This window comes from Genypterus blacodes, unplaced genomic scaffold, assembly GCF_046128005.1.
Source record: "Genypterus blacodes isolate CSIRO-AG114 ecotype Tasmania unplaced genomic scaffold, CSIRO-AGI_Gbla_v1 ptg000133l_1, whole genome shotgun sequence".
Lineage (NCBI taxonomy): Eukaryota > Metazoa > Chordata > Actinopteri > Ophidiiformes > Ophidiidae > Genypterus > Genypterus blacodes.
This window is the reverse complement of record NW_027466935.1, coordinates 5,769,922-5,797,744: the sequence shown is the minus strand read 5'-3', so window position 1 is coordinate 5,797,744 and position 27,823 is coordinate 5,769,922. Positions and strand designations below refer to the sequence as shown.

General features: G+C 41.0%; 2 protein-coding genes across 2 annotated transcripts; one reads left to right on the top strand and one right to left on the bottom strand.

The window, feature by feature from the left end:
- Positions 1–432: 432 nt before the first annotated feature.
- Positions 433–5,214, bottom strand: txnl1 (thioredoxin-like 1). The gene is made up of 8 exons (XM_076164325.1): positions 4,949–5,214; positions 4,200–4,296; positions 3,235–3,408; positions 2,186–2,308; positions 1,746–1,815; positions 1,255–1,427; positions 966–1,070; positions 433–648 (listed from the first exon to the last, which is right to left on the bottom strand). The coding sequence occupies exons 1-8, from the start codon at positions 5,044–5,046 to the stop codon at positions 619–621; spliced, it is 870 nt and encodes a 289-aa protein (XP_076020440.1). The 5' UTR covers positions 5,047–5,214; the 3' UTR covers positions 433–618.
- Positions 5,215–5,732: 518 nt separating this feature from the next.
- On the top strand, positions 5,733–27,254 carry atp8b1 (ATPase phospholipid transporting 8B1). Its single transcript, XM_076163964.1, has 30 exons — positions 5,733–5,906; positions 12,702–12,893; positions 13,129–13,226; positions 15,601–15,714; positions 15,851–15,949; positions 16,825–16,886; positions 17,308–17,380; positions 17,895–17,965; positions 18,255–18,337; positions 18,615–18,773; positions 19,048–19,136; positions 19,240–19,430; positions 19,569–19,653; positions 19,773–19,896; positions 20,145–20,188; positions 20,279–20,435; positions 20,691–20,879; positions 20,998–21,110; positions 21,301–21,465; positions 21,570–21,681; positions 21,890–21,965; positions 22,086–22,218; positions 22,467–22,595; positions 22,733–22,889; positions 23,370–23,593; positions 23,730–23,813; positions 23,924–24,169; positions 24,268–24,406; positions 24,729–24,859; positions 25,055–27,254. The coding sequence occupies exons 2-30, from the start codon at positions 12,713–12,715 to the stop codon at positions 25,289–25,291; spliced, it is 3,765 nt and encodes a 1,254-aa protein (XP_076020079.1). The 5' UTR covers positions 5,733–5,906; positions 12,702–12,712; the 3' UTR covers positions 25,292–27,254.
- Positions 27,255–27,823: the final 569 nt, after the last annotated feature.

The window sequence follows — 27,823 nt, the reverse complement described above, 5'->3', positions numbered from 1 at the left end:
GCTACCTCACCAATGGGAAGGAAGCACAGTCTCCTATTTGCAGGAGAGTGATTAGCCAACCCAGGTTTAGTTCAGGGCTTAGATAGACTCTGTCCAGTCTTGGTCTGTGACAGTGTGACTCTAGTGAAAGAATACCATTCCACTTTATGTAAAAACAGCTTTCAGGTCTACCAAATAGAATCTCTTTGAATCATTGAATCATATCTTTCAGCTCCGAAACGCATTCCACTGTTGAAATTGTCAGTTGGACTTCAAATATTTCCTGATCTATTTCATTTTCTTTAGAAACTGCACTTTCTACTTAAATATTAACATTATTTATACGTGTTTATACTCTTATCATTAGTGCTGATGCTTGTGTTGTTAGTGGTGTAATGCCAGATCTGCCACTCCTCCCCCACTGCTCTCTACTGTAAACTCACCAAACGCACATGCCTTTGAAAAAGGATTCGATTTTATTTACAGTGATTTTCATCTGAATTACAATACAAATGGTTTATAGAATGGAAGTCTCCAGTCAGAGAATCCATTCAGAGAGAAAGAGGGAGAGAGAGAGCTTTGGCAGAGGAGGTCCTTGGGTGTGTCTGCAGCAGTACAGCCCTGTGTCTGTGCTCCTCCTCAGTGACTCTCTCCTTTCCTCCCAACAACCTGCATGTACACAAAAACATTAAGTCATGACAAGAACAAATTTAACTACAACTTTAACAATTTAAATCACAAGTCCTAGATCGCTCTACATTTCTTTATCCTTTGAAAAAGTAAAATTGAGGCTGTAAGTATTGATTGGTTCATTTGAAGAAAGTGACAGCGTCAGAATTTTGTGCTGATGTTTTCAAGTCCCCTGTGTATTTTTCATTGTGTTTTATTTTCTGTATTGTAAAGGTTTTTGTGATTGGTCAATAAATCAACCCAGTTTGCAGTGAATAGACCATAAATCAGTGCAGGTTGTTGTGACTGGTTCGTACCCTTCTGAAGTCGCTCATGTTGGTGGCTTGTACTGGGGTGCCTATAAAGGTCAGGTAGTTGATCTTTGTTGTTTCCTTATCTTCTTGGTTTGATTTGACAAACAGCTGATGAGGGAAAAAAGAAAAACACATGAAGCTCAAACCTTGAGACCAACAGTGTAGTAATTGATTAAACCACTAGGTGGCTCTGCTGCTTCAAAGCACTTGATCGGTCGTTTATCAGCAATTGGTACAAGGGTTCTGTGTCAAGGGTCTGTCTGTGTGATGTTGGGTTCTGTTTGTTTCTCACCGTGACACTCTGTACATTTTGAAACTTCACATAGCGCAGAGGAATCAAAGCATCTTCTTTATATTCTTCCTCTGACAGCTCCAGGGTTTGAGTGGCCTCGCTCCGTTCAGCGTCATCAAAACCCATTGACTGAGGAAGGTTAATGAACACCTTCATCACTTTGGGGGCCTGGGCTGAGAGACAGAAATGAAGGAGAGGACGAGTGGTAATGGAAAGGAGAAGCAAGATAGGAATGAGATGTGGAGAAATAATAAAAAAAAAGAAGCACAAAGCAAGCAAGAACAAGGGAATGAGAAAGAAGAAAGGAAAGAAACGAGGGGACAGGGTCAGAGGAAAGAGAGTAGGAGGAAAAGGGTGAAGAGAAAAAGGGAGGCAAGAAGAAAGGAGTGAATGGAAGGAAGAAATTTTAATTTTTTTAATGCTTAAATAATCTAATACAAAAATGTTGATTTTATTGACATTGACATTTCATCTTATTCAATCTTTATTACCAAAGTCTGTGGACTGAAGCTTCATGGAGAAGAGTTTGACAGGTTGGTTGAAAGCCATTGTGATCAGCAACTGAAGAAGACATGAAAAGAGCAACATATTAAACCCATCGTAAACCACACACTTAAGTCAAAAACAGGTCAACAAAAGAATAACTGCAGATATGAATGGTTAATATAGCCCTGAATGTTTATGTTGTGTTATTTTCTTCTTCTATGGGTTTATTATATGGTACACTGATGTTAACGTATAAAAGTTTGTCAACATTTGTTAATGATGGTGAAGAAGAGAACACAAAACGTAATTCAGCATTTAACAATCTACAACAATGGTAGTGTATTACACTCCACAAGTTGAAAGCCCGTACGGCGGGCTCATGGAGAAGAGTAATGGTTCCTCGTGCCAGTGGATGTAGTGACGTGTCATGGGGAGTGTTGTGTACCTGTTCATCACAGTCGGACTCCAGGTAGGACGAGTCTTTGGTTAAACAGTTGTCAAAGCCGCAGTCATCGCTTTCGTTCAGGCACTCACAGCCGGCTTTGCTAACAAAAGGCATAAGGTCCATCTGACAACACACACACATAACAAATAAACTCAGTTCCTGAATTTATGCAATTTACATTTAATTTTCTGATACTGACGATCATAGAAAGCCAGGAATCAGAGTTACAGTTCATTGGTTTCTAAGGTGATTCACACCTTCATAGTCTCCAGCCAACAAAGATGCCGGCACATAACTTATGAATCAAGCCAATAGGTGCAATCATTTTTGCATTTTGGCCTGTCTAAATTTCAGGCAGCCCTCAGACTAGGGCGACATAATTGATTATGAAAATAGATTGATTTGCATAAACATGCATTCGAGCGTCGCACTGGCGTCAGACGTCTCCTCCATTTAGCTTAATGCAGATTGCACTCGAGTAATTTCCCTCGGGATAATAAACTTTCATCTTATCTTAATCAGTTGTGCTTGAATATGCACTTGCTTTAATCTTATTTTGGAGAGATTTTATGTTGGACTGTACAATGGAGATCATCCATTAAGACTGGACTAGTTATTATTGTGGAATAATGCAGTGCATGCTTTGTTTTATCACTTTTGGTACCATCAACATATTTACTGCTTTATGTTCTGATGCAAAGATGAGAACTTTGAACTTTCAAATCGCATACTGTTCTTTCAGAGTTTGGACAAGTTAGTTTTTTAGTCTTTAGAACTAGGTTCGATTAAACGTTAAAACTCTGAGAAGATAAAAAGACACAGAAATTATTTTCATTTGAGGTAATGTGCAGTTGGTGATCGGTCCACGCCAAAAAATTGGGGGTACGCGGACGGTGAGCAGACAAGATCGCGGCCACAATTTATCGTTCCGGCCTACAGTATTATAGAGAAGGGATGGATGGTTAGGTAGATGAACTTCAGTCTGATGACGCTAGGTAGTAGTTTGACTGGACATCATGATGGTTAAAGGCATGATGGCAAATACTCACATATCCCTTTGGAATGTCGGAGTCCTCGTTGTTTCCTGGGTCATTCTCTGTGTGCTGTTTGATCTTCTCCTCCAAACCTGAAGCATCCGCCCCCTGGTACTGGTCTACCCGAACCCGGTTCCTGAAAAACAGGAACGTCGGCGTGGCTGAGATGTTGTTGGCTGCCGCCGTTGCCTGACAGAACAGAAAAAGAAATCAGGTATTACTAACAAACCTTTTGGCCATGAGCAGAGCCTCAATGCACACTTGTATCCTGATTTTGTGTTTTTATCCCTGCTGTTAATCAGATTTTTCACAGGTTCTACACCTCTACTGTTTGCAACCTCCCCTCTGACAGGAGGCTGAGGTCCATCAGGACCAAAACCTCACACCACAAATCCAGTTTCTTCCCCTCTGCAGTGGGCCTCATTAACAAGGCCCCGGTCTGCCACTGCCCACATCATTTCCCCAGCAACTTGCACGTTTAATCTTATTCAATTCAGTTAATTTATTTAATTTTTTGTGTTTTTCGAATTTATTTCAATTTCTTTGCATAGTTGTTGTCTTGTTGTCTTATATCGCACCAATAACCACAAAAAATCCTCTCAAGTGTAAACTTAACTGGCAATAAAAGGCATTCTGATTCTGAAATCCCTACTGCTGATCAAAAAGCAATTGAACTACGCTTGTTGAATTGCTTTACATATTGAAATCTCACCCTTAGAGCCCAAGAGTGACTATTTTAGTTCTAACCAACATTATTAATGTTACTTTATCTGTCACTCAATCATTATTTCTCAGAATGACCCAGAGAATAACCCATTGTTCTTTTCTCGCAGTTATAAATTGTGTTGCAAATCCAGAGTCTGTTGCCCGTAGTAAGCATGTGTTGATTTATCTCGATTTCACTCACATTTACTTTAAAAGTGTATGAAAATTGACTAGGTGGGGAATTAAAATCTCTATCTAGCAAGGTGGGATTTTACCTGACACACATGAACATCCACTTCCAGGAAGACGACCAGTGGGTGCTTGTTACTGAGCATGTTGAAAGCCGGTGCTATTCTGACACAGGGCTGACACCTGAGGAGCAAAAGAGAATGAGTTTAGTTTAGAACTTTACTGATTTACTTTGGTTTTATTTGGAGAGTATCTGAATCCACCAAAAATGCCGAGAGGAGTTTTATTCAGACTTGGAGGAGGTATGAATTCTCAGGCAAGTTCTAACAAAATAATAATTGAGAAAAATGGTTTGTGAAAACGGTTTTCGTGGTTTCTTACTTCGCAGCAAACATCCAACAATAACGATACAATTAGTAAATTATTGATTATTGATTAAATTGCAGTTATTACAACATTTACTTTCTGTACGTATAAAGGATTTTCTTAACGTCACATTGGAGGAAGTGTAGCAGGCTGTGTTGTCTCGAGAATACTTTCGTATCTTCATTTGCAGACAATTAACAGTGAGGTCAGCTGAGTAGCCTCTAGTCAATATTGCTATGTCATTCCAAGTAGCACAGCTAGCTAACGCCTCTTAGCCATAGCATGCTAATTTAGCTTCCCGAACAGTTTCTTCTGTCCTCTATCGTTAAGCAGCTGTTGGCTCTCCAGTCCGTGTCAGAGCTACAAACCAGCTAAAAGTCCATGGCTACACCCGTGTTGTCTTCTGTTTATAACGTAAACAAATGCGCCAATGTCCCCCCGCGGCCTCGGACTTTGGGTATGCACTTACCTTGCCATTGTAAATTTCACAACGGCGAGCCTGGAGCCGGCGGCCGCTAGCTCCGGCTGGAAATCCGGGTCGCTCCCGATCACCTTAACGCCTACCATTGTAGAATCTGCAGCTGTGGGTGAGGGTGTCGGCGCGGGGGTGTTCGGGTTAAAAAATTGAACAGATTGATAAATAAAAACTGTTTTTGTTTTTAGCTTTCTCTGCGTGTTTTAGCCCGTTAGCTTCAACCACACGACACACACACACTGTGCGAATTCAGGAAGTCAGCTCCGAATGAACCAATAGGAAGAGAGTAAGGCGGAGTCACGATCAGTTTGGCTCCTCCTTCTCATTTTCCTGCATTAATGCTGCCTCTTTCGAGTTACCTTTTTTATTTCACATGGATTAGTGATGTACACATGATATTATTGCATTATATGAAAGAATAACCGTTTCAAAATAAACCATAAGCACTATCTATCTATCTATCTATCCATCTATCCATCTATCCATCTATCCATCTATCTATCTATCTATCTATCTTTATCTATCTATCTCTATCTACCTATCTATCTACCTATCTATATATATATGTACTCTGGCTTAAGATGGACATAATAGATACACCTTTACCTGTGCTCTATTTACACGTCACGTGACCAGGAGCCCTTTGAGGAGGGAGCGGCGCTCCTGAGCTTAACTTCCGTGTGAATGACACGCGTGTTTTTTTTAAACAGCCAAGTGATTGTTGCAGGAGGTGTTTTTTTTTTTTTTTTAGCTCGGTACCGGTGCGACCGGTCTGTCGAGTTTGCGAGGCAGCAGTCGAGGTGAGGCAGCGGGTGCGGAAGGGAAAGGAGCCTCCTGCAACTACTTGACACACGGAAGAGGAGAGAAAAACATGGAGCGGTGAAAAACGGAGAGAAAGCGGTAAAACAGTGAACTAGAAGAGAATCTGCGTATCATTTCACTGCGAGAAGAGGTGAGTCCACGTCAGTGAGTGCACACCTGAGTGTGCTGTTTCAGTGTTTCATCGTGAATTCTTACAGACCATAGGCTGGTAGTGCGCTTCACCTTCCGCCGACAAACACTTCATTTTACTCTTTATTAACTTTATTCCTTGAAAACCCAATTTAAAAGTCTAATTTTGATTTAAACGAATGTCTGAGAATATCAAATATGTATTTAAACATCATTCGGATGAAAGGAAAGTTAATTCCCACTGAGTCTGAGAGCATTTTTGCACTTGTGTGAGAAAACTCTTGATTCTACACACCTGAAACTTTTCATACTCAGATTAAGGTGTAATGTCCAGGTAAATCATTTAATATGCTAAAACAAAACAAAAGTTAAGCTAAACGCATAAAGAAGAGTCATTCATACAAGTTATTAAAGGTATCCTGATTTGTGACTTAAGATGGATAAAGAAGAGCAGGAGTTTTTCTTTGTTTATGAAAGTTGACATTTTAGAGATCAAGGTCTTCAATGGACAACTCGGAATATTACATTTGCTGGTATTTTTTCCCTTTATCATTATTTTTCACTTCCACTGGGATTGCTTTTGACTCTGCATGTTTCCAGCTTCTTCTACACATTCTTCTTCTGGTTAGTGGACTTCTATATCCAAATATAAATTGGCCATGTGTAGTTTATCTATGAGCCACCTGCAGGATCGGAGGAGATGAACTGAGTCTCAGCCCAGGGTCTGGAATTACCTCAGTCCACATTTCAAATCGAGTCCATCATGACGGCAAGTGCCGAGCAAGTTCAGATTTCCTGACATCCAGCCTGCTGAGGGCCAACCTAAAGATTACTCTGTTCTTTGGTCTATCCATTGTTCTCTGACCAGCTGTTTAAACATAAATCTGACAGGACTGGTGAAAGGTCACAACTGCAAGTTCAAAAACTAATGCTGCTCATAGAAAGTTTCTCTTCAGCACCAACAAGAGGTAACACAGGTGTGGTCATAAGGGTCAGTTTCTCTGACTTTGTACAGGGACCTTTGTAGCTTTTCTACAGGTCATTTCACCTGTTGACTAGAGTAAACCCTCCCAGACCAATAAACTGATGTGGATAATAGGTGCAGCCTCCCTTTTAAAGACCCTCCAGAGGACCCAGAACTTGTAATGTACATACAACAGGCTGTGGAAAGTTAGTGTCATGTCAGGTGACAGTCCTTGGATTATGGAAAGGTCTGTCTCCTTATGGAAATCATTCACCTGGAAGCCAGACACATAATTTGAATTTTGTGACTTGAGAGTCAAACTAATTTCAGGTTCAGCAAAGGTTTGAAGCATCATGGTAGCGATGATATAATCAGATGTTTGACCTTGTGTTTTCACTTTGTTTGAAGGTACTTTAATTAAGACACAGACACAACAACTATTGATATTTAAAGTGGATTTTCTCGTGAGGTATTTCACACATTTGGAAGATATTATAGACCTATTGTTTTATAAAGAGATGTGGATTCATCAATCAGGCTGCAGCTGTAATGCTAATAGTCTTATTGTTTATATTAGGCCAGAATTCTATCTTGTAGGGTTTCTTTGTATGTGTGCGTGCGTGCGTGCCTGTGTTGTCAATGCACATAAAGGTTGTGTGGCGTGTCTGTGGCAGACGGTAATTGGAGTTAATGGGTGGAGTGTTTAAGGAAAGGAGTTGTTCCCTCACAGCAGGACTCCAAACAATGACATAATTAAGATCACAAATAGAGAGGAGACTCCCAGTTTTTTTTCCAGGTCCTGCTTGAGCTCAGTTAGTGTCACTTATATGAATGTGATCCCCGCCCGTCACGGACTGCACCGTCACTTAAAACCAACCGCCTCCAGGGACATACCTCACATTCTTTTTGCCCTGTAGTACATCTACAGAGACAACTGTGAATATCGACTTCATTTATTGTTTGGTGGTGAAATTAGGTGTGTGTGTGTGTGTGTGTGTGTGTGTGTGTGTATGTGTGTGTGTATATGTGCTTGAGTGTGCTCGCATACATGAATGCATGGGTGCGTGTGTGTGGAGCAATAGACCGAACCCTAACTGCTTCCAATGTGCAGGTTGGCTCCTTGCATGGTTTGACCCTGCCATCATTGAATGGCTGAATGTGAGGTCAGTCAGATGTTTAGCTATTCATCTGAAAGGCTTTAGGTGGGTTTATGTGGGAACCTGGAGCCAGACTTTCTCACCTGGCAAATGTGGCAGAAGCCGGCCACTGTGGAAATGCTTGAGAATCAAACTCAACCACGTCAGCATCATCACCGCTGTCACTCAACCTGTTAGGTTGTTGTCTTGGAAAAGGCCAGCGGGCAGATGCGAGAGCAGAGTTGTAAACAAGGGGTGCCCCTCCACCTCCTCTGTCAACAAGGTTTCTCAAATTGATCATAAATGTTGTCTTTGGCACCTCTTACAAACAAACCCTCCTCTTTATCCAGGATGTGAACATTGTAGTCGTCAAAGCTGTAGGCGTTTGCACATGGCTGAATTCTGTCCAACTATACTGGGCCATACGCCTTTGAAGAGGGTGCTTAGTCTGCCCAATGTATAGGTTAGCAGACTCTTCACCGCACTGAATAATGTATATGATGTTGCTCTGCTTTTGGGATGTAGTGAATGCTGCTTCAGACTGTTGTTAGGTTTGAAGAAAATGGGGAGAAAACCCTTCAGAAGTTCTCTAACTTGAGTAACCACATTCCAGCGCTTGGTGTCTTTGTCAATTATCACCTTCCTTGAGTGATGTGGTTTCAGATTTGAGAAGTTTTAGTGCCTGATTAATATATTCTGCTCGTGGTCCCAGTGTCCGTGGCGCAGTATGCTGTTCTAAAGCGTGAATTACTCCCTTTTTGTGCTCGAGGATGATATGACTAGACACAAAGGTGTGTGTGTGTGTGTGTGTGTGTGTGTGTGTGTGTGTGTGTGTGTGTGTGTGTGTGTGTGTGTGTGTGTGTGTGTGTGTGTGTGTGTGTGTGTGTGTGTGTGTGTGTGTGTGTGTGTGTGTGTGTGTGTGTGTGTGTGTGTGTGTGTGTGTGTGTGTGTGTGTGTGTGTGTGTGTGTGTGTGTGGGTGTGTGGGTGTGGGTGTGGGTGTGGGTGTGGGTGTGGGTGTGGGCGGGTGGGTGGGGGGGGGGGGGGGGGGGTCTCCATGTTGAGACTGTCTACCCTGGTGAATATAATATGGATGTGTTCAGTAAAACCTTCAATTTCACTGGACCTGATTTTCGACAGACATTAAAGATTTAACAGGAGCTCCAAGTCTGGGCCCACTTTGTTTTTCTGTAACAGAGTTTGCATATGCACTTGGCTATTTACATTGTAAAGTCCAAAGTACTGTGGAAATTCAAGTAAGACACGAGCACATCTTATCTGCATTGAGTTAAGATGACGGGGGAGAACTCAGCTGCAGCTAAGCTAAGCTATGTCCTGTAAGCACAAATGTAGACTTGCTTACCTTCTGAAAAGCAGCCTGCTTTTCTCCATTGATGACAGAAGTTGGACTAAAGAAGGAAAGAAATGTTTCTCTGACCTGACGATGAACTGATCTTTGCTAAATATTTTGGTTACATTTGTTTCTTTATAATTTTGTATAGAATATAGGATCGGGTTGTTTAGGAATGTTTGGTGTGTGTGTTCATTGGGGATGGGCAATATGGCTTAAAAGCAATAAAGCTATCTTTTAAGGTCACTTAGGCTAAAATACTGTTACCCTGAAGAAGTCATTGGTCTTTACCTGCCTAAACTCAAAGAAGAGGAGAAAGCTAATCAGACTAGCGCTAGATTCAAACTGAAATGTGTCTTTGCAATAACATGAGGATTTCACTTCAGGAAACAGAGGAAAAGTAGTGATATCGATACATTGCCGCCGCTGTTGGAAGATGTAAAACGTGTCTTGTGGCTGGCCGTTACATACACCCCATCCCTTTGTTTTGCCCTCCTTAGCTTTGTTTATTCTGTTTGGCCTTCTGTTTTGTGGCGCACTGGTCTCCATTGTCGATGTTTATCGCTGTTAACTTGGGTAAAACAATCTAATGAACCTTATCAGCCGTGTTCATGGACTCCTCTGCATCATTAAACATTAAAGTGGCACAACAGATGGGAAACGCCACTGTAGAATGGGTTTCTGTTAGTTTGGCACTGATGTTGTTGGGATTCCTGGGACTAGATAATTTATTCCATTGTTCAAGCAGAATGGGGATGGAGCGGTAATATGAGCCCTCATAGTGAATCAGCTGGCACGCTCTACATGCACCTGTGAGGGTTAAAACAGTATGGCCTCATTCATCAGCTACTGAAAATGCACTGGCAAAATAGTCAAATATCTGAGGGGGTGTGGTGTGCAAGTTTATCCCTTTTCACTGGTAAAAAGACATCAGTACTTCCATGTCAAACAAAAATGTTGGATTACAACCATGATGATATAAAAGTAATTTGGCAAGGATGACACAATTTAATGCTACTACTACAAAACTCTTGGGGAAACAGTTGGACAACTTAAGCCATTCTGCTGCCGATTGCTCTGCCTATGAGTTTCTTTAAGGACGTTTTAGACTGCCTGGTGTGTGCATATACTGCAATAAGTTAACAGCTCTCTCCCATCTGGAAACTTTCCAATTGCCGTCAAAACTGCAGTTATGAAGCCTCTTCTAAAAACTGGAGCCTAGATGCTTCTATCATTAATAACTATAGGTCGATATCAAATCTACCCTTAATGAGTGGAATCATTGAGAAAGTTGTCTTTCATCAATTTAATTGCTTCCTAGTCTGAACTACTTGCTATGACAACTTCCAATCAGGATTTTAACCCTTTCACAGCCATAAAATCAGCCTATTACCTTTTATCTACCTATGTTGACACGCACTTATTGGAAGTCGCTTTGGATAAAAGCGTCTGCTAAATGACCGTAATGTAATGGTATTTTATTCCAGGTTTCCCGAAAAAAAACTCTTAGGCAGCTACCGCTTGTTCAGAGTGCTGCTGCTAGAGTTCCAACAAAGACCAAAGAATTTGAACACATTGCACCAAATCCCAAATCCCTGTTTTCACTTCTGGTGTGTCGGAGAATTGATTTCACAACACTGCCACTCGTTTATAAATCAGTAAATGGTTTCGGGCTGAAATACATTGCAATACATTATGTACCCTCTACACCCCTCAGGTCATCAGAGACCGGTTGGTTTACTGTTCCCAGAACCTAAAGGTTCAGTATTATGCAACAGAAAGCTGGAAAAAACCTCCAGAAGATTTGTTGACCGTTGCACTCTGCTAATCTACAAACTTTTGCTAAGTTTCAAACTACTACTTCTACTTTTATTATTGACATTATCATCATTATTTTATTTTTGGCCTCACATGTTCACGTCATATCGTCCGTGGAGGAATTGTTAACAAAGTAAAACTCCTCCAGCATTGTCAGATGTGCTTTGAGGAGAGTGAATGTTGGACAATAAGAATTGTCACCCGTAAGTCTGAGCCTTGTGTCAATCAACATAGCTGTGTTTAAAAATAAATGAAGGCCCATGAACCTGATCAGGCCTGTTAAACCACTGGCCCACTTCATAGTGTGATCTTCCTTTTTCCTCTTTGTGCCTTATCACCCACAGTACAGCACATACAATACAATCCACTGCAAACTACAACATTAACATGTGGTCATACTGAAGGTTTTTTCTTTCTTCAAAAATTGGTTTTGTTAGGTTTAATACTAAACTACACCAGGCTCACACTTATCAGTCAACATTTGCATTCTGTATTGGATGATTTTCATCCATGTGCTCATTCTGAATGAAAACTCGTCAGAGACCTGTTTTAGGTTGCTTGACCATGTGATCAGGTTTCTACAGTACTAACATTACTGTTTGTTTGTCTCAGTTGTTGCTGAACAACAGCTTATTGCTGAAAATCCATCTCAAAGCATGCAGGAAAACCTGAACACACAGACCATGATCTGCAGGGTGTGGTCACATTCCTCTCTCTCTTTCTCTCTCTCACTCACAACAACACAGACACACATTCAAACACAGTCGTACTATATGAAAATGCTAAATTACAAATAACAAACTTGCATGGCAACTTTGTTGTGCTTGTATTCATTGTTGACCTGCACCAACAGTTTTTAATCATTCCATGGTTTAGGGCTGTAGGAATCTAAGGTCTTCTGTCATCAGGTAGATAAATTAGTTGATTCTGATCAGATACTACAGAGAAATATGCCAGTGTTCAAGATTTTGTTAGTTTTGGAGTCTGTTATAATTTATGTCTGAAATGTCAAAAACCCTGAGTCTAGAATAGATACCTGTAAAATATACCAGAAAGGCAAGCACTGATGCTTTAGGTTTATTCTAATCTAGACTTGAAGGACCTCAGGAATTTAATCCACATTCACCTTATGTTATGTCTTGCGATGTTTCTTATGGGTGTAGCATGTAAGAAATTAACTGAAACTGCTTCGGTGTTAACGTTTTGTACTCCAGTCTGTGCACACAGTAACCTGCCTATACACATAGTAGTCCCTTACTTCCTGCTTACCGTAAGCAGTGGCTGGCATTACAACCATGTTGTGAGGACACTGTCCTGTTGTGGTCTGCATATAAACATTACATTTATGAAGTCAGATATGACAATACATTTTGTTTGTTGCAGATGGAAACATTTAGATCTTCATGCTTTGTCATTCATTCTTGATGTCATCGTTATCACTCCATGGGCCAAGTCTTACTGATTTTTTCTTAAGTAAATGGAATGGAATTATACCCTTCATTCTTTGACAAATCTGCTCTCTTTTTCAGATCCCCTTGCAATGAGTCGCCGACGAGCAGACACACTGGATTCCCAGGACTCCCTGGAGCCTGACGATGACGTCATGCCATACAGTGACGACGAGACGGATGATGAACTGGATGCAAGCTCTGAAGGGGAGCCAGCAGAGCCAGCAGGGCCACCAGGAGCCCCCCAACCCCCAGTGGAAGCTAGAACCTCCGGTCTGTTACTGAATACTTAAAAAATAATTTAATTGTCACCTTTTTTTTTTTTTTAAGATGACGGAGAGCTTTGGCGAAAGACCGCAAAGAGCATTGCTATCTTAGGTTATCTAGGCACATAAACGGGAAGGATTGAGAATACGAAGCGTGGATTACGGACAAAAAGTTGTGTGACAGTATTTGTGCATCTTAAATGTTTGGGATAAAGTGGTTTTCTCTTCTTTTTCATTTTCAGAGGTTGGCTGGAAGGTCAAAGTTAATGATCGGCCGTATCATCACCTGCCAGAGTTTCAGAAAAAAGTGTTTCTATGCATCAAGAAGAGCAAGTATTCTGTGAGTTCATCCCTTACATTATTCATCTAATTTAAAAAAAGGTTCTGTCCACAACAACAATTAACAGGAAGATATAAAGTTCTGATGACACACGGTGAGACATGACTTTACCTGAGCCCCATTCATGTCAAATCTGAAACACATTTTGACAAATTTTCGGAGGGAATTCCAAGCTAAACAAAAAGCCCACAGCGAGTCCCCAAGCAACAGAATGACGAGACACGGTTTGTCTATTGTGTTGTCACCACGCCTGGCAAAACAATAGAGGAATTAGTGGCGATCAACCCTAAGCAGCATCCGGCCATATATTTTAAGTGAGTTTATTAATGGACTCTGTAACACATACAAACACACACAGACACCATGTCCCATCTCCTACAATTCTGTTCCATTTTGCCTCTGCATTCACTTTTCTCATCTGAATTCTCATCCTTGCCATTTTGGACTCATTACTGTGCCAAATCTAATCTCCCTTACATGTATCATGTTTCAAAGGTTAGATGCCCATAAACACAGCCGGGAACAGTTTGTCCAAAGATTTCAGATTCTGTGGGCTGATCCCGAAGTGGGCTAATTTACTTCCTGTCTCTTATTGAAATTCATACAACTTGAACACAAACATTAACGTGGCACACTGCAAGAAATGACTTCTATTACAACATGGCAAGGCTGGGAAACTTGTATTACGAGACATCTATTTACAGTTCTGTACCTGACGCACAATGAAGTGAGCACATTTGTAATATCTTGATGGTGATGTACTTGGTGCCTGGTACAGACTGGCTTTGAACTTGTTTAGCTCCAACATACACTCAGCAAGGGCTACATTTCCAAATGGCTGTCCTCGTGCTTTTTGTGCTTTAACATGTAATAGTCGCTTGAGTGTTTACTGTGTATAATATCTCATCCTGAATTCCCTTCTTCCTGCACGTCATGGTTTGTTAAATGAAGAGTTGGGTCATTGATCTTCAACATCTGAATACTGGATGTATGGATATAGCATGCAAACATGACTATAGGAAGGCTTCCGTGGCTGTAGAGTCATTTGCAAAGTCATGCAAATATGCAGCTAGGGCTTTTGCCTTACGTGACCGTAGACCACAGTTCTTCCAATACTTGGGTGTGTTCTTAGTAAATGTTTGTTGATATTGTAACAGACAATGAGCTGGTATGGGTTTGGTGACCTGCCTAAGGCTGCAGGATACGTCATTATGCAAACTGGTCGAATAGGTGGATACTTTCCTTCCACTAGCCATTTAAGGGTGGATCTGCCTCGGACTTAAGTTCGACTCCCGACCCCACCACTTCACCAGGCACATGGTGACTTGCTGCTTGTGGAAAGGTGTGGGAATAAGGGAGGGGCTGCATTTTAACCTCTCAAGCTTTGTTTTTTCTATTCAGCCCTGTCTGTTCTATACAGAGAGAAATCAAGGTCAAACTGTGCGCTGTTATATCTGTGTTTACAGCCACTTAAATGATAATGTGGACAGACAAAAAAATCACAGGAGATACATAATTCCTTTTAACAACCACTACCCTCCTAAAGAGAAGGTTTGTGCGGTTTCCCCCATTTATATGATGATAATGCATGGACACACAAACACAGTAAACCCTCCCCTCTATAAGATGTGCTTTTCTCTGCAGTGTGGGCATCAGAAAAAGTATAATTGCATCTACCTGCTGACTGGGTCTCCCACTGAGTTGGCTGTGTTGGATCAAGCATTCAGCAGCTTCTTTTCCGTGTGCTGCACATTGGAATGCAGGCAATTTGAGGACCAGTTCAGATTTTTATCTGGGCCGAAACCTTGCACAGACTCTCCGGTTCCTGACGGGCAACGTGTATAGGACGTATTTGTTTTTTTTGTTGGTCACTGAGGATGACGTGGCACACAGTGTGTGTGTGGCGTCACAAGGATGTGTGGCTATGTGATCAGTGATTGTCGGGTGGGAAAAGGGAGTTGGGCCATGGGCGGTTTTTACCGTGAAGTGCAAAACGAAAGGCGTCATCTGGAACATTTGGCTATAAGTGCCATGTGTGAGTTTTGTTTGTTTTTGAATCGTTCAGGACATGCTTTGGAGCAGTTTTGGAGACAACTTACTCTTTGGACGACACTGTAGAGATGTATATAGCACTGCACTGTGCACAAAGCACTGGTTCAACTGCAAGCGAGACTGGCAGTCAACAAGTCTTTTGTGGGCTAGTGGAGCAAAGAGGATGGAGCAGTGAATGACGCCATACTACTGCCACATGCTCCACAGTATTTCCAAAAATTAGTCATTTGATAGTATTCCATTTGCAAATATAGAAGCAATTGAAATGCAGAAGTGTAAAATGAAGAAATGCTAACAAAATAAAGATGCCTTCTCTCTTTAGGGAAACGGCATCAAGACGTACAAGTACAACGTCCTCACCTTCATCCCTCTGAACCTGTATGAGCAATTTAAAAGGGTTGCCAACCTCTACTTCCTGGCTCTGCTCATCCTACAGGTACATATGAGCTAACTTCTCTACAGGCAGGTTAACATGGCATACGTGTTACTGTAATTCATTTCAAATGTATCCGTCTGAGAAATGACTGCCTGTATTTAGATGCATATAAATGCAAAATGTGTGTGTTTGTCAGATCATCCCAGATATCACTACTCTGCCCTGGTACACCACACTGATCCCACTGGTGATTGTGCTGGGAGTCACAGCTATTAAAGACTTGGTGGATGACCTGGTAAGTGTGTGCGTGCGTGCATGAGAGAGACACAGAAGGAGAGCAAGAGTGTGAATGATTGGGTACATTACAAAGCTCTTGTTTCTCTCTGTTGTGTCTGTTCCTCGTCCTCCCTCTCAAGACACAAAGCAACTAGATATTCTACAGATCAGTTCAGCCAACTCTTACTGCAAGTCTTTTCCAAATGCTCAGGAAGTTGAGCCACGTTTGTTATCATAGGTGAATTTTTAAGATGTTTGCTTCTTGTGACATCCAGTGTGACCACATCAGTCAGACAATCAGTCGGACAATAAATAACTCATTTGATAGCCGGCCGTTTAATCCAATAGTAGAGCTTCTAAGATCTTGATTGACACCTTGTTTCCTCCTATCACACGTTTTTTCCCCGGAGATCTTGGCTGACCAATCGCAAGTTTAAGGGCGGTCAGGGGCCCTCTGGATCCTGTGTAAAGTAGGTCACAGAGCAGAGACGGTTCTCCTGTTAAAAGGAACTTGGAATATAAGATTCAGGGCTTTGTTTCTATAAATATGTAATTCATTTTAGCCTTCCCGACTACTATACATCCACCAACGCACAGAGAACGGCCAACACTTAAGCAATACATTCAGGGAAATATCTTCCACTGGGCCAAGATGGCTCAAATTTGGTACACTTTCAGACGGGGACATAGGACATAGTTTCTAGGGAGGGACTTTCATGTTTGTTTATTGGAAAACGCATGGAGTTTTTAACCTGTATTTTCATTCATAGTTTTTTTTGTATTGATATTGTTTTACCTGCCTATGTAGGGTTACCTGCAGTTTTTACACATACACTGGTATTTTATTGCTGTTTGAAATATTGTTATTGATTTAGTTTACTACCTTTTTTTTAGGCACGCCACAGGATGGACAAAGAGATCAACAACAGGAAGTGCGACGTCCTTCAGGATGGCAGGTGAGACGCACATTGTATTTCTTTTTTTAAATCAGAAATCATCACTTGTCTTCTATGAAACGAGTGTTTCAGATTGAAGAGTCGTGTATCAAATCCGTGGTTTGTTCTCTCTTTACTTCGTCTGTGTTGTATTGAATTAATTTTTTGTTGTCTTTTGTGTTGCGTTTATTTATTGTTTTGCTTTGATTAAGTATTTTAGTTTCTTTGTCTTGTTCTACATATAAAGCTCTGCGTAGCGTCATTGAAATCGAGCCAAAACAAAGGCAAACTTGAAGATATTCTGGGGCTTTTAGAAAGTTGTCCAAATCAATTTCCTATCATTTCGGGATTTGACACGTTGACACTTTTATAATATGTGTATTCTATAAATAGTCATGACAACTTGCAAAAATAAAACCCTGGCTGTTGCTTCGTGCTGCAGGTTTCAGGAGTTGAGGTGGATGGACATCCAGGTTGGTGACGTCGTTCGATTGAAGAAGAATGACTTTGTTCCGGTAAGACAACGATGTGGCTGTTGGTCATTCTTACCTTGTTAATGGTAGCTGGATGCTATCGTTAGCATCCAGCTATCATTAATGCTATCAATAGCTTGAATGACTTTTGGTATATTGGAATTTAGATACAATATTTGAATTGACATACAGTATCTCAGTGTAGTCTTTGTCCCTTTTGAAGTGTTTGAATTACTGTCATCTGTTCCATGGTTAAATTGAATTGGATTAGTTGAAGTTGTGATTTCTAATATAACATACTGTACGTCTAATCTCCAGTCAAACAACTGTTCATAAGTTATTATTACTGTGAAATGTATGTAATGTAGTGAGTAATGACTTTCCGGCCTCTTTGTTACTTCTTAGTAACCACATTTCAGGGAATTCTTCCCAAAATGTTCTGGCATTTATGTAAAAACAAATAGGCTATGATTATATTTGCACATGATTAATTTTATTGTGCAAGCTTGATGTTACAAGTCTGTTGTCTTGTGTATTTTTTTAATGTCCTCTTCAGGCTGACATCCTGCTGTTATCCAGCTCCAACCCAAACAGTTTGTGCTATGTAGAAACGGCCGAACTCGACGGGTAAGACTTTCCCGCCCAATTTGTCTCTGAGTAACAGAACGTGCTACAAATTTGTGTAGCATGTGATTTTATGTTTTTGTCAGACATGAAATGTTCAGAGTAAATGTGTGAAGAGCTCCCACTGCTGCGGGTGCATCTGTAAACACTGGAACACCTTTAAGTCAAACAAAACCTCAGGACCATTGTAACTCTTAGACAAATACAACATGCTTTTGGCAATTTAATATTCAACCATATAGTGTTGATTGATGAAATGACCTTTACTTTTTTTTTTACATTTCTCTGACAGTGAGACGAATCTGAAGTTCAAGTTCGGTCTGAGAGTGACTGATGAGCGGCTGCAGGAGGAACGTCAGCTCGCTCAATTTGATGGTAAAATTATTTCTGCTTCTGTGCTTCAAACTTCGCGTTCATTAAAGAATCCTCCGTTCAGTCACAGTCTTGCAGACCTTTGGCATTCCAACTCTCAATTTGTCGAGGTATTCTTCAGAAGTTTCACCCCATGCTTCCTGAAGCACCTCCCAAAATGTGGATCGTCTGTGGATTTTGAGTACCATATGGTGAAGATGTTACCACAACAGCTCCATACGGTTTAGACGCGTTAAAGTCATCATATGTAACTCCCTCGTATGTTTCCTGTCTCCCAAAGCTCTGATCGACTGCGAGGAACCCAACAACCGCCTGGATAAGTTCACAGGGACCATGTTGTGGGATCGTGAGCAGCACCCCCTGGACCTTGACAGTATGCTGCTCAGAGGTTGCAAGATCCGCAATACTGACCACTGTCACGGAGTCGTCATCTTTGCAGGTCTAAATACTGACACGTAGTGACATGAAGCCTTAAGCATATAATACACAACAATAATTTGATGATGTAAAATACAGAAAACTAAGGCTGCTATTTTTTCCATCCTGTGTACTTTATTACAACTCTGTGTTTGTTGATGTTTTGAAACTCAGTTGTAAGCTTTGTTTTATCAAGGTTCCTTAAAACCACAAGCTAATAAATACACAATTCAATATAAAATCCACCCTAATTTCACTTTGGTATCAAGTTAAATGCATTGATTTTTTTTTTTTAGGAGCTGACACGAAAATCATGAGGAATGGAGGGAAGACCAGGTTCAAAAGGACACGAATCGATGAGCTGATGAACTACATGGTTTACACAGTGAGTCTGACTAAAACGCAACACAACAATTAATCTTCTGCCAAACTTATGTGTAAAGATATGTTTTAAGTCAAGGAAACACACCCTTTTTTCCTGTCTATAGATCTTCATGCTCTTGATCCTGATCGCAGCCGGTCTGGCTATCGGTCACTCGTTCTGGTACGAGGAGATCGGCACTAAGGCCTGGTACCTGTACGACGGTAAAGACCAGGATGCGTCATACAGGGGTTTCCTCAGCTTCTGGGGCTACATCATCGTCCTCAACACCATGGTGCCCATTTCACTATACGTCAGGTGAGAAAGTATAACCTCTCTGCACACTCCTCTAAATGTCATACATTCGACATTTTTTATCTCTTTCTATTTCTTTTGTGGTTCTTTGTATCCGCCCTGTGAGGTTGACGCCAGTTTTTAAACATGACTTGTGTTCAGTGTGGAGGTGATTCGTCTGGGCCAGAGTAAGTTCATCAACTGGGACTTACAGATGTATTATGCGGAGAAAGACACACCTGCTAAGGTATCCAAACCTCATCCTAACTGCACAGTTTGTTGTTGTTATGTTCAACTGCTGGTGTAAATTCTGCAGTCTTGTCTCTGTGTATCATTGAAGAATTTAATGTTATTTTGTGTGTTCAGGCTCGGACCACCACACTGAACGAGCAGCTGGGTCAGATCGAGTACATCTTCTCAGATAAGACGGGAACGCTCACACAGAACATCATGCAGTTCAAGAAATGCAACATCTCTGGAATAAGCTATGGTATGAAAACCAAAAAAACAGAATGCTCTGAATCTGAATTCTATCAACCAGCTAAGCCCAAATGGACCTGATGGTGTGATCAAACATTTTGGTTTCAAACGGGTCGTGTTTAGACGATGAAATGAAATGATGGCTCTGCTTCCCATCACTGCTTCATGTGCATAGATTCTTTATAACTTTAACTTTTGATTTTACAACAATGCATTCATTATCTACAGTCTACAATTTTGAGAGTTTTGTCTCTTCAGGTAATCCAACCACTGCTGAGGGCGTGGCACTGGACCGAGGACGGGTAAAAGACAAAATACACTTAGTCAGTTGGGCCAAGATTTACCTCTTTTGTGTTTGGTATTTTGTAAATGTTTTACTGTCTTTTTCTCAGCCGGTAGACTTCAGCTGGAACGATCTCGCCGACAAGAAGTTTCAGTTTATGGATCACTCACTGGTTGCCATTGTGCGATCTCGGAAGGATAAACCGGCCATGGAATTTTTCAAACTGCTGTCACTCTGCCACACTGTCATGGTGGAGCACAAAGATGGTGAGAGCGTGAGTGAGTCAGGGAGAGAGAGAGTGGGTGACAGAGTGTGTGTGTGTGTCAGTTATTTCCCTATCCATGAACCATTGGAAGTACCGAGTGTCCGTTTCACTTTAAATACCAGCTTTTACTTGCATTTACAGAAATTAAGTAATGTAACTGTATATTAAATACTATATTTTATTTTGTAGTATTACTCTTTTGAATGCTTCCATTATTCAATTATATTATATTGTGCCTTTTTCTTCTTCCTGTCAGATGAGTTGGTGTACCAGGCAGCGTCCCCAGATGAGGGCGCTCTAGTAACGGCTGCCAGGAACTTTGGCTTTGTGTTCCTGTCTCGTACACAGGACACCATCACCATCCGGGAGCTGGATCAGGAGAAGACCTACGGCATGTTGGCGCTGCTGGACTTCAACTCTGACCGCAAACGCATGTCAATCATCTGTAAGATCTCACACACACGCACACAAGCTAAACGTTCAGTCAAACAGTACAGTTTTCGTGCAAGTATTTGTAATGACTTTATTTTTGTTCTCTCCGTCTCTGTCTCGCTCTCTCTCAGTGAAATTTCCTGATGGTCGTATTCGTCTGTACTGTAAGGGAGCTGACACAGTCATCTACGAGCGTCTTTCTCCCAACTCCCAACACAAAGAAACGACTCAGACTGCTCTTGATGTGAGTTCATTTCATATGTACGTGGTTTGCAGAAATGTTTAGGATTAATTTCCTTTTGTTTTGCCTTATTAATCTGGAAATTGAATAAAGCACAGAAAGAAATCCAGGAGGTTGGGTGTAAAGTCTGGAGGGAAGCAGAGATGGTTTTTTGGTGGAGGACCAGGATCAGTTCATTGTTTTTATGTTTTAGGCCTTCGCCAATGAGACACTGCGCACATTGTGTTTGTGCTACAAAGACATCAGCGCAGAGGAATACGACACCTGGGCCAGAAATCACAAAGAGGCTCAGGTTGCCATGGTGGACAGAGATGCTGCCCTCGACCGGGTCTATGAGCAGATCGAGAGTAACCTGATGGTGTGTGGAAATATAAATACACACCAATAAATACGTACATGTAATAAATACATTGATCTCTGTGTAATGAGTTGTGTCTAATCTCTTGTTCCTGGTCTGTCCAGCTGATTGGGGCAACAGCCATTGAGGACAAGCTGCAGGATGGTGTTCCAGAGACTATTGCCACACTGGCCAAGGCCGACATCAAGATCTGGGTTCTGACTGGTGACAAAAAAGGTGCCTAGCATTGGTAGAACTTCTTATTACAATCCAGATGTATTACTTGAATGCAGATCCATTACTATAACCCTTTTGATAAAATAGAAATGAATTAAGTGTATTGATGATTATTTATGTAGTATGGGAAACATTTTTAAATTTGTCCTGCAGGCTTTACTCATTAGAATCAGCATTAACTGATATATTGATACTTAATGTTCCACAGAAACAGCAGAGAACATTGGATATTCCTGTTGTTTGCTGACAGACGACATGACCATTCACTACGGAGAAGACGTTAAGTGAGTGTGTACAGATACACTGAGAGTGCCTATACTGTCGGTGCATCAGTGTTTATAGTAACTGCCTTTCAGTTCCATTTCCTACCAACCTATTTGCTGTTGAACGCACTGTTTCTACAGTGAGAAGCTGACCGCTCGTCAGGGCAACAGGAGAAACAACCCTCGAGCACACTACGGACAGAAAAAGCAAAAAGATGAGCCCTTCCTTGCCGGGACAGGCAAAAACGCTCTGATCATCACTGGAGGATGGCTGGTGAGTCCAGGTTCAGATAGACTGGGTTTTTGGTGTTGTGACTTGGGGCCTGTGGTTGGTCAGCTGCTGTATGTTGAAGTTCAAGTCAGATTTTTCGATTTCACAAAGCTGACTTGCTTCTGATCGCACTCTTTCACCGTTGTAACTAATGCTTCTCAGCAATTGTGGTCTGTAGCAGCATTTGTTGGACTATGCCACTATGAGACTCCTCACCCTGTCTGTGCTCATGTCATCTTTTCTTTTCTCAGAATGAGATTCTTTATGAAAAGAAGAAGAAGCGCAGACGTCTTCGCCTGCGCCGCCTCGGGAAACGTCCGCAACCTACCATCCCTCAAGATGGACAGCCAATGAATGACTGGGAGAAAGAGATGAGACAGGTAAGCTACTAAGCGGTACATTATTTTAGCAATATTTAAGCATATTTTTGTGCTTTTGTTTTTTCACATGTCTTAATACTTTAAAGTCAAGTACAGGCCAGAGATAGAGAGTTAGAGTGTGTTTTCTGGACTTGCAGATCGATTTTGTGAACATGGCGTGCGAGTGTGAGGCAGTGATTTGCTGCCGTGTCACACCGAAGCAGAAGGGCAATGTGGTGAGTTTGGTGAAGAAGTACAAGAAAGCTGTGACGCTCTCAATCGGAGACGGAGCCAACGATGTCAACATGATCAAGAGTAAGAAGTAGAACATATTCTATTTCTACTGAGTAAACTTAAGGTGTTTGCCTTTGTTAAAAGTTAAAAACTAAGAATGAATGCCTTCAAACTACAGAATCAAATCAAATAGATACGGTTCAAAGTGTTTCATTCTGGACAACAAAACAATTAAAGGTGCTAAGCATTAGAGATAGAAGATCAGAGCAACAATGACACCACAAAGACATCTTCAAATTTTGGCAAGAGAGATTGTGAAACAGATTAAAAGCTAACAGACAATATTTTTTTTTGTTATTCCTTAGATATTATAACTAACTTGTCTCTGCTCTGCCCGCTCCCCCAAATAAATGTGTGGTATTAATGTAAATGTTAGATATATCTATTAATGATGCAAGGAATTATAGTGGTAGTGTCGTTGCATTAGTGTGTTGTTGTTGCATTAGTGTGTAACCAGTAACCAATACTCTCACTTTCTGTCCGCCCACCTGTCCCCTTCAGCTGCAGATATTGGCATTGGTATCAGCGGTCAGGAGGGAATGCAAGCTGTCATGTCCAGTGATTACGCTTTTGCACAGTTCTGCTACCTGCAGCGCCTCCTTCTGGTTCACGGACGCTGGTCCTACATCCGAATGTGCAAGTTCCTCCGTTTCTTCTTCTACAAGAACTTCGCCTTCACGCTTGTCCACTTCTGGTACTCTTTCTTCAGCGGATACTCCTCACAGGTGAGCGGCCAAAACCTGCGGTGTGAACTCCCAATCTTTGATTTAATCGAACAAACAAAACCCTTCTGTATCTTTATGCTCAGTAAGTGAGATTTCGCTTCAGCACTGAATACATTTCAAATTGTTTTATTTGCAGGTTGGCTATGAAGACTGGTTCATCACTCTGTACAACCTCTGTTACAGCAGCTTACCCGTTCTACTAGTTGGACTCCTAGACCAGGTGAAAATCAAACGCCATCACTCTGTTTACAAGACGGAAGGATTTGTTGTTGTTTTGTATTTTTGACATGTGTTCACTAAGTAGACTGACAATCTCTTCTCGCCCCCTAGGATGTTAACGACAAGCTATGCCTGAAATTCCCCAAACTATACCTGCCTGGTCAGCAGGGGGCACTGTTCAACTTCAGGAACTTCTTCATCAGCCTGTTCCACGGAATCTTCACCTCGCTCATCATTTTCTTCATCCCATATGGAGCGTTTCTGCAGACAATGGGACAGGATGGAGAAGCACCATCGGACTACCAGTCCTTTGCTGTGGTCACCGCCTCCTCGCTCATTTTCATAGTGAACCTGCAGGTCAGTCGCTGTCTTTAAAGGGGAACTATTCTCTCTCCCGTCAGTACAGGATGATCTGCTGACCCCTGATCTTTGTGGTTTCTTGCCCAATCTGCCAGATCTCTTTGGACACCTCCTACTGGACCTTTGTGAACTGCTTTGCGGTTTTGGGCAGCATCGCCATTTACTTCGGAATCACGTTTGACGTCCAGAGTGCGGGAATCCACGTCATCTTCCCCTCGATTTTCACCTTCACGGGTCAGTCCAGCTGCACCTTTCTGAAAACACAGACCATTCACTTTGCTATATTAATATTGATGTTTGGAGGTGATGTTGAGTTAAGTCAATTTTCTTTTGAACAGCCCAATATCGCTACAATGTCTCAAAGGACTCTATAGACCCATAACATCAGGACAATAACTGTCAGGGCTGTTCCTCAATTAGTATTATGTGTGTCATTGTCAATTCCACCTGTTTGCCCACACAGACATCTGTTGTGCAAATGTTTGATTCACATTTAATGTTTTCAGGTGACTTAATCTCGCCCCCTTTCCTCCTAAATTATGATTGCATTTTCTAGGTGCGGCATCAAATGCTTTGCGGCAGCCTTACCTGTGGTTAACCATCATACTCACTGTGGGCATCAGCCTGCTGCCTGTCATCTGCATCCAGTTCCTCCATAAAACCATCTGGCCCTCTGTAGGAGACAAGGTAATGCTCCCAGGAGTCCGCTACTACTACTAACAACTCTTGCCTTACTACTTAACTAAGTGACTTGTCAAATTAGTTAAGAAGTTGTTTTGGGAGATCACACTTCTGCATAAGAAAATGTATTCTGGGGGAAAAAAATCCTACTTAAATGGATGTTGTGATTATGTAATAACTCTATTTCCCATCATGCCCCAGGTCCAGAAAAATAGGAAAAAATACGAGATGGAAATGGAGGAAGAGGAGAAGAAGAAGAAGCCACCAGCATTCCAGCGTGGGCAGCGCTCCCGTCGTTCTGCCTATGCCTTCTCTCACTCCAGTGGCTACGCTGACCTCATCGCATCAGGGCGAAGCATTCGGCGGCGGCCGACAGCACAGGGTGGCCCCCAGGACAGTATCAGGGAGGCCAACCCCAGACAGGCAGAGAACATCTGAATTGGGGGGGGGGGCTGTCAATATTCAGAAAGGAGCAGGGAGCAATTGGTTTATCTTTCGTTCAAACACACTCATTTACCAGTGGAGGAGGAGCCACGCTCTTCACTGTAGAAACGTAAATGTTGAGAAACATCTTCAGGAAAGCAAACTCCTATTGGTTAACTGTTATATTTGGGGGGGTGAAACAATCTTACGACAGAAAATTAAATTAAATCAACTTCTGTAAATTTAAGCGGAGTTTAAGTTGACTTAAAACTGACACATGGATACATTTTCATTGTAAGGTCACACTGCTGTAGTTAACTTTTGTTCCAAAGTTATCAAATTTTCTGTCATGTGAAAAAAGGAAAAAGGTTTTCTATGGCAAATCTTTTTGACTTTGTCTAAAACATGAGAATTTAAGTTTGACTGAAAGTTGCTTTTAAATTTACAATTTTCGCAAATGTTTCCTTCTCTTCAGCTTAATTTAAAAGCAAAACTATAACGTTTTACCAGCTATAAATCTTCATTTACTTTTCCATGTATTGAAAAAGTTTTTAAAAAAATTAGAGTAAACTCAAAATGCCTTAATAAAAGTTAGTGTAAGAAATTTGAAACTCCACCTAGAAACACAGTTTTTTTTTGAGCATAGACTGAAAATGGATGAAGCGCTCCTTACAATGCATATCAGTTTTGGTTCAGTCTGTGTTCGTGCACCCGCACAGACTATTTAACTGTAAGAAAAGCAAAAAAAAAGCTCACAGAGGTGACGCCGGCCATTTTGGCCTCTGATGTCATGCAGTCACTATGCATTGGAAAATGCCTTTTAACTCAGGATTTGTTCACGTGAAAGCCTTATGTTTAGATTTTTTAGATTGTCACCCCTCCTGGTGGGATGGAGGAACTGCTCCTGGTAATGGCAGCTTTGGTGCATTAGTGATGTTGAGTATGATACTACTTCACATGTTGAAGTTTTAGACCATTGCCCTCCAAGCACTTTATATTGTTTTCCTAAATCCCTTTATTAACAGGTAAACTACAGTTAATTGTTTCCATCTGTTCCATAAAATCGGAGTACAGGTTTTCTTGTTCAAATGCCAACAAATGTTTTTTTCCATTTGGGTTAAATGATGGGCTGAAATTTCAGTTGTGGTCTGAACTTTTATGTTTTATTATGAATCAAGGTTGAATGTTACAATTGTGAATATTGCTATTTTCTCTGTATTAACTGTGTAATCATGAATTCATTTATTTCTGTCTTACAGTCTTTTAAATGCATCTTATCTAAGATGCATCTTAAATTTAATTTTTCCTGTACACCTTTTGTTCTTTTTAAATGAACATAGATTTCCACCTGGATGACAAAATGTTCAGTTAGGAATGATAAAATGAAAATTCTCATTATGCAAGAAAGATATCAAAGATTTGAATTGAATGGTAATTGTTTTTGAAGAAAGTTAGAATTTTGTCTACAAATTGAAATGGATATACTTTAATTTTGACTTTCAGGCGGTGAAATCAATATTTTCACTTACCAATTTCGGAGTAGTCTCGATAGTGGTAAGTCCACATTTTTCTAAGAATATTTCATTTTATTATTTCAAACATTCTTTGTTAAACTGCCACTGAAGGTTGCCGTCTTTATTCAACTGTTATTGTTTTTTTCCTGTATTTAAGCTACACCCAAGGTCATTGTTTCCGTTTTTACTTGTTTTTCATCTTCAGATTCATAGAGAGTACGACCAACCGACATTGGAACTTTTTATTGAATGAGGATTATTAAGCTTACTGTGTAACTATTGTTTATACTTACTCTTCAATCAATTGTCTTTTACCACTTAGGAAAACCCACAAAGCTGTACTGTTTTTAAAGTACTGGACAGGACAGGGATATTTGAGACAAACCTGTAAACAACAAATGAGGCTTTATTTGTTATTCATAGTGAAGCTTTTTATGTGGCAAACGAGAAGCTTAGCAGTGAAACCTCCTTAGGTAATTTTCATGCAGTGATATGAGGTCACTGTTCTCAGCCAAAGAACCATGCTCCTCTTCTGACTGTTACTGTTTCTTTTACTGAATGCAGAAAATGACTAATTCTTGAAATGTTATGCTGCTGCTCTCATATGATGTAGATTTTATGATGTCATTGTTAATAAAAGCTCTGAGCATGTTCATCCGTCTGAAAGCAGCTTAATGTAGTATCAGGACAATCACCTACAATGTGTACAATGTTTGTTTGATCACATATCGCAGACGAAAAGGTTCAAGTAGCGCTACTGAAAACTACAAAACTTGAATGAATTTGTCAGTGGCAAGTTACTTGGCACCAAGGACAGCCAGATCCGTCTGGACTGTTGAAGGGGTTAGTTTATCTTGCCAGATTTTCCACATTGAGACATTGAGTTCTTGATTTTGTCATTGTAAACCTTGATTTATCAAAGACACCAAGAGAGACTAATCCTATGTGGATCTGTTTCATTAAAGGATTATGTGAAAACAATCATGTTTGGAGTTGCAGGTAGACCGGTTAGACTCATTGAGGTCCTTTACGA

What these genes read in the sequence shown, in the direction of transcription:
- txnl1 (XM_076164325.1), bottom strand. Translation starts at nt 5,046, where the DNA reads ATGGTAGGCGTTAAGGTGATCGGGAGCGACCCGGATTTCCAGCCGGAG. An exon ending in GTGAAATTTACAATGGCAAG is followed by an intron (nt 4,297 to 4,948) that starts GTAAGTGCATAC and finishes TTTGCTCCTCAG; the next exon opens with GTGTCAGCCCTGTGTCAGAA. An exon ending in ACATGAGCGACTTCAGAAGG is followed by an intron (nt 649 to 965) that starts GTACGAACCAGT and finishes GTGTACATGCAG; the next exon opens with GTTGTTGGGAGGAAAGGAGA.
- atp8b1 (XM_076163964.1), top strand. Translation starts at nt 12,713, where the DNA reads ATGAGTCGCCGACGAGCAGACACACTGGATTCCCAGGACTCCCTGGAG. An exon ending in AGAAGAATGACTTTGTTCCG is followed by an intron (nt 17,381 to 17,894) that starts GTAAGACAACGA and finishes TGTCCTCTTCAG; the next exon opens with GCTGACATCCTGCTGTTATC. An exon ending in GAAACGGCCGAACTCGACGG is followed by an intron (nt 17,966 to 18,254) that starts GTAAGACTTTCC and finishes TTTCTCTGACAG; the next exon opens with TGAGACGAATCTGAAGTTCA.